The sequence below is a fragment of the Neodothiora populina genome (assembly GCF_041146345.1).
Source record: "Neodothiora populina strain CPC 39397 chromosome Unknown canker_contig_13, whole genome shotgun sequence".
NCBI lineage: Eukaryota > Fungi > Ascomycota > Dothideomycetes > Dothideales > Dothioraceae > Neodothiora > Neodothiora populina.
In genome coordinates, this window is record NW_027191402.1 from 1,233,533 (window position 1) to 1,238,514 (window position 4,982).

Sequence of the window (4,982 nt, forward strand, 5' to 3'; positions counted from 1 at the left end):
GATGTATCCTTACAGGTGGCAGGGGAATAATGGCACCTGCGATCAAAGCACACACGGCGCTTAGCATGATCACGATCAAATCACGTAGAGACGCATATTGGTAGAGCGTGAGGAACGAGGCTTGGACATCCAGAAACTCTGTTTGACGACGAATGACCTCTTGTTCGTAAGATGATGCTCTCTCTTCGTTATGCGTAGACATGACTATCTGCGATGGAAATGAAGCCAGGAGCTTGGGAAATCACTCTGGTTTGCCGGTGGAACTTTCAGACCCCGCGCTGGCGTGATGGCGCTTAGTATGACTCTGAATATCGATCGTCAATTTCAATCCAAATATCCAATCCAGATCTAGGAATATGCCTCCTGAGTCTTGTCCGGTGTCGGGCGTCTCTACATGCAAGCAAAGAACGGCTCTCGGGCGGTCGTTGCCGGCATAATCGGCACCAGTCCAGTGTTTCGCAGTTAATTAATGATAGCACGTCTCACATATTGCGTGATATTCTACTACTTGAGTCTGACCTTCCTAATTCATCATTATTCTCTGTCAATCCAGATATCATCGCTTTACCTGATCAGACTACAGAATAGATCGATTTGGTAGCCATCTTTCACTACAATGATGTCACACCAAAATATCACACACACGATAAGCCCGCAAATGTCCACCGATACTCGCGGTGCTTAGAGCGTAGCGATATGGATATTACGAAAAGCTCAATTAGACAAAAAGTGCCAAGGCTCAGGCTATCGTAATCCGGAGCACCACGATAAAGGCGGCACACGATATGTATTAAGCAGACCCTTGGATGTTGTCACGCTGTCGTCAAATGCAGTGAGTAAACAATCCAACCGGCCGTGGCGTTAGAGAGGCTGATCTAGCGGCTCTGCCTCGGCAAAACCCATACAACAAGTCAATGATCTCGCTTATGATCGGCAACGTGCCGAAACAGCTTTCCGCACTTGCATTTCCGCAGAGGTGATCACCGCTTCTGGACCTGGCGTCCTCGTCAATCCAGTGCATGACACAACACTATTAGAGGAGATTGCTATCTTAATCTGTGTGAAAACGCGTTGCGTAGGCTTCATTCTCATTGAGAACCTACCTCTAGAGGGAGACCAGTTCAAGTCCTATTTACAATGATGAAGGTAGACAGTCTCTCAGCTTCGCGTTATAGTTCTCAGATGGTGTCTCGAGAAGTGCTGGAATGTGCGAGTCGCGGGTGTCTCGCAACAGGAGCCCGACGAGACTGTTGCCGAACTTGACAGCTTCTTGACGAGTGACGGGTATACGTACCAGCGTCGGTGAAGCATAGGTGATCTTCTGGTCTTTGATATACTGGCTACCTTGCAGGGACAGCGGTTAGTGATGATGGTGTGCCGGTGCTATTCCGCTGTCAAGTAAATCGACGAAGCAAGGACGATTTTTCGATACGGTGTGAAAATGAAGACTATTTCCGGAAATCTCCGTTCACAGTGACGAAGTCGTGCGTCAGATCGCACGTCCAGTACACGGCCTCTTCAAGATCCTGATTGTCCTGCCCGTCTCTCAAGTCTACCAAAATCTCGACATCTTGCTGCTCCATGGCTTTCTCTACAAGTGTCTGATCTATCTCCGCAGGGACACCCTTATCCAATATTTTCAGAGCTCTGGATCCATCAACAGGAATAAGACAGATAGAGGTCAATCCTGGCACAATAATTCCTTGGCCCGCAAATTCGGTGTCAGCCAACGAATATCCCAGCGCCACAGAAACCCAGCCCCAGCCAGGATCTCCGCCATAGACGCCCGTCTTGAACAAGACCGATCTCGCGATTGCAGAGGCGATTCGTTTGCCCGCTGGGTAAGACGGAGCGCCTCGGACACGAATTGTGATGAATTTTGTCGCGCCTTCGCCGTCTCGAACGACTAGTTTCGCCAACTCGGCCATATATCCGATTAGCATCTTTTGTAGGGCGACGAAATCTTCCGATTGATGCGGCAAGGAAGAGTCGAAGTCGACAGGATACCCGCCTGCTGCGCCATTGGCGAGGAGCGCGACCATGTCGTTTGTGGAAGTATCGCCTTCGATGGAAATGCAGTTGTAGGACTTATCCGCAGCGGTCGACAGAAGTTGTTGTAATGCGCTGGGTGTCACTGGAGCGTCGGTGCAGATTATGCCTAAAGTCGTGGCCATGTTTGGATGGATCATGCCTGCGCCTTTAGTGATACCTGCCAATCGAAATTCGACACCAGGCGAGGATGGTAGTGTGAATGTCCACGAAGCCAACTTAGGAAAGGTATCGGTGGTCAGCATTCCTATAGCAGCTCCAAGCCAGTGGTCATGGGTGGATCCCATGTTTTGACGGAGCTTAGGCAGATTATGGATTATACTACTAATCGGGAGGCTTTGCGTTCATAGTTAGTACATCTGCAAGAACTCATCGAATAATAATAAGCATGTTTACCGTTGACCGCCAGCTCCTGTATGCATGACCAGAACAGATGACTTTTCACCCTGCTCGGCGAGATGATTAGCCGCTTCCTCCCCCATCTTACGCGTATCCCTTAAACCAGGCTCTCCAGTAAACAAGTTCGCACAGCCCGAATTAGCGATGATGCCTCGAAGCCCATGCCCTTTCGACGCCTGCATAACCTCCCGAGACACCGTGATTGACGGCGCTGGGAACTCATTTTTCGTGAAAACCGCGGCACCGCATGAGGGCCTGTCAGAAGCAACGAGGACCAAATCAGGTTCAGGGGACCGCTCGGACTTGATACCGGCTTTTACACTGCCAACTGTAAAGCCCAAGGGATAGGTGCCGCTCTTTGGGATAAACCTTAACTTGCTTCCAGGAATTGATGAGCTGCCGTGAAGGTCGAAGTTAGAGAAGTTGCGATTTTGACACTGGGACTTTTCAATGCGGGCTATTGCTGCTGCGAAGGCAGCAATACGGCGAGCAAACATCTTAGATTTGTAGAATCAGGATCGACGTGCTTATGGTCCCTGATTGTTGAGGCATGTAGCCCGTATAAATAAGACCAGGTTCGAAGATCGAGGGTCAGAGCGATTGCACAGACCTCAACCGTCACAGTTAGTCGTGCCCTCTTTGATCGGATAAACTACGGAGCACTTCGTGCGGACCAGGCATTCGATCTTCGGCGAGCACAGCGAGGAATGGCCAGTGCAACGAGTATTCTCGGATAGCTATCTATTAGCTGTTTATCAACCATTTACACGTCCTCCAAGCGTGCCGGATATGCCGAGAGCTCGGAAAGCGACAGAGAAGAAGAGCGTGCATCAGTTGATTAATGGGAAGGACGACAAAGCTGTAGCTGCGTGGCGCGATGATCCAGATGATTACTCAAGCATGAAAGACCATTACGAAAGCATGCTAGTGGGGATTACTACTCAAGTATTCTATCCAAAATTGATTGAGTTGAGTTGAGTTGAGTTGGTTTCATTTACCCTGACCCATCGCCCTGAGCGATATGCAGGCTACATACTGTTATAAGTCTATGCTAGCTGATGATGTATAAGTTGCGTTTCCTTTTTACGAAAGTGATAAGTTGATGTCTCAGTCTTCTGCGTTCTCCTTTCTTGTAAACCTCTGCGTGTCTTCTGCAAAGTCCAGCACTGCAGCTAGCTCCGTAGAGGTGATTTTCCAGCGTTCACTGCTATTACCGTCTGTGCGTGTTCTGTCCTCGTCGTCTTGTGCCCTTGGTGGCGATGGCTGTCGTGGATGCGGCTTTCCACCTAGCATCGTCCAAAGTTCTCTTGACTTGTCTCCAATCTTCTTATGAAGCTTACTCCTCAGTTGTTGTAGCAACGGGCACTCCGTTAGTACGTGTTCCACTGTTTCCGGTTCCCCACACTCGCACTTGTCATCATCTTCGTAGCCAATCTTCATGCGATAAGCTTTAAGCCAGCAGTGGCCTGTTCGTAGTTGGGCCAGTAGGTTCGCTCTGTTCCTTGGCAAATCATCGTATAGGTGTCGCACGTGTGGGCCTGGTGTGGCGGCATCGACCCTGCGTGGGTGTTGCCCTTTTATTGAGGCTCTCCACTCAGTCCTCCACTGCTTGAGCGTGTCTTGCTGGATGGCTTGCCTCTGAACGGTCAGAAGTCTCTTGAAGTCGTGTCCCCTTGGCTGAGATGTCGCTCGTTTAGCCAATTTGTCGGCCAGCTCGTTCCCTGAGATTTTGCTGTGGCTAGGGGTCCATTGCAGCTTGAATCGGATGCCTAGACTTTCTCGATAGAACTGTGCTGTTTCATGGATTATCCTCACTATATGTTGGCCAGAAGCACGCCTTGCTGGTATGGAAATGGCTTGAAGTGCGGTCTTGGAGTCACAAGCAATAATGTATAAGTGCGGTTCCAGCATGTGGCTTCGCACGTGTTGGTCTGCAGCTAGGTGTATGCCAGAGTGGATGGCCATCATCTCTGCCGCGTGAACAGAGTAGTGATTACTCGACCCCACTCCAATGGCAGAGCTTGACTGTATCTGTAGGTGTTGATCTATGATGACTGCCGCTGCGCCTAGGTTCCCATTCTTGCTTGCTGCATCGGTGTAGACGACAGACTTGGGTGACTCGGAGACGGCTTGCTCTATCGCCTTGATGGCCTCTTCGCTTGTTGTTTTCGATGTGATTGCTACGAATGGGGACTGCTCCCAAGGTGGAGGTGGGCAGGTGTCGATCGTTTCTGCCTCATCCATTCGGTCTAGGTTGAGAGATTTCAACATAGAATGAAGTGGGCTTAGGAAGCTGTTCGTGTGGCTGAGGTTCCGAAGAGCTCTTTGGAGGACTTGGTGCGCCGGATGTTTGTCTGGGAGCGCTTGCAGGCCTGTAATGACTCTCGCTGATCTCTGCTGAAGCCTACTACTTGAAGCTGCGCGGGAACGCGATGCGCTTTCAACTTGGACCCTCGTCCAAAAATGGTATAGCGTACCCGTTGTTAAGGCTCCACTTGAACCCCAGTCGGTAGGACCTCAAGTGGGACCTCAAG

At 50.2% G+C, this 4,982-nt stretch overlaps 1 protein-coding gene across 1 annotated transcript; it reads right to left on the bottom strand.

Moving 5' to 3' along the window:
• Positions 1-1,448: 1,448 nt before the first annotated feature.
• On the bottom strand, positions 1,449-2,945 carry AAFC00_001979 (uncharacterized protein; the record flags this gene model as incomplete). The annotated part of the gene is made up of 2 exons (XM_069341241.1): positions 1,449-2,385; positions 2,446-2,945. 2 exons carry the CDS (start codon positions 2,943-2,945, stop codon positions 1,449-1,451), a joined length of 1,437 nt encoding a protein of 478 aa, XP_069204758.1.
• Positions 2,946-4,982: the final 2,037 nt, after the last annotated feature.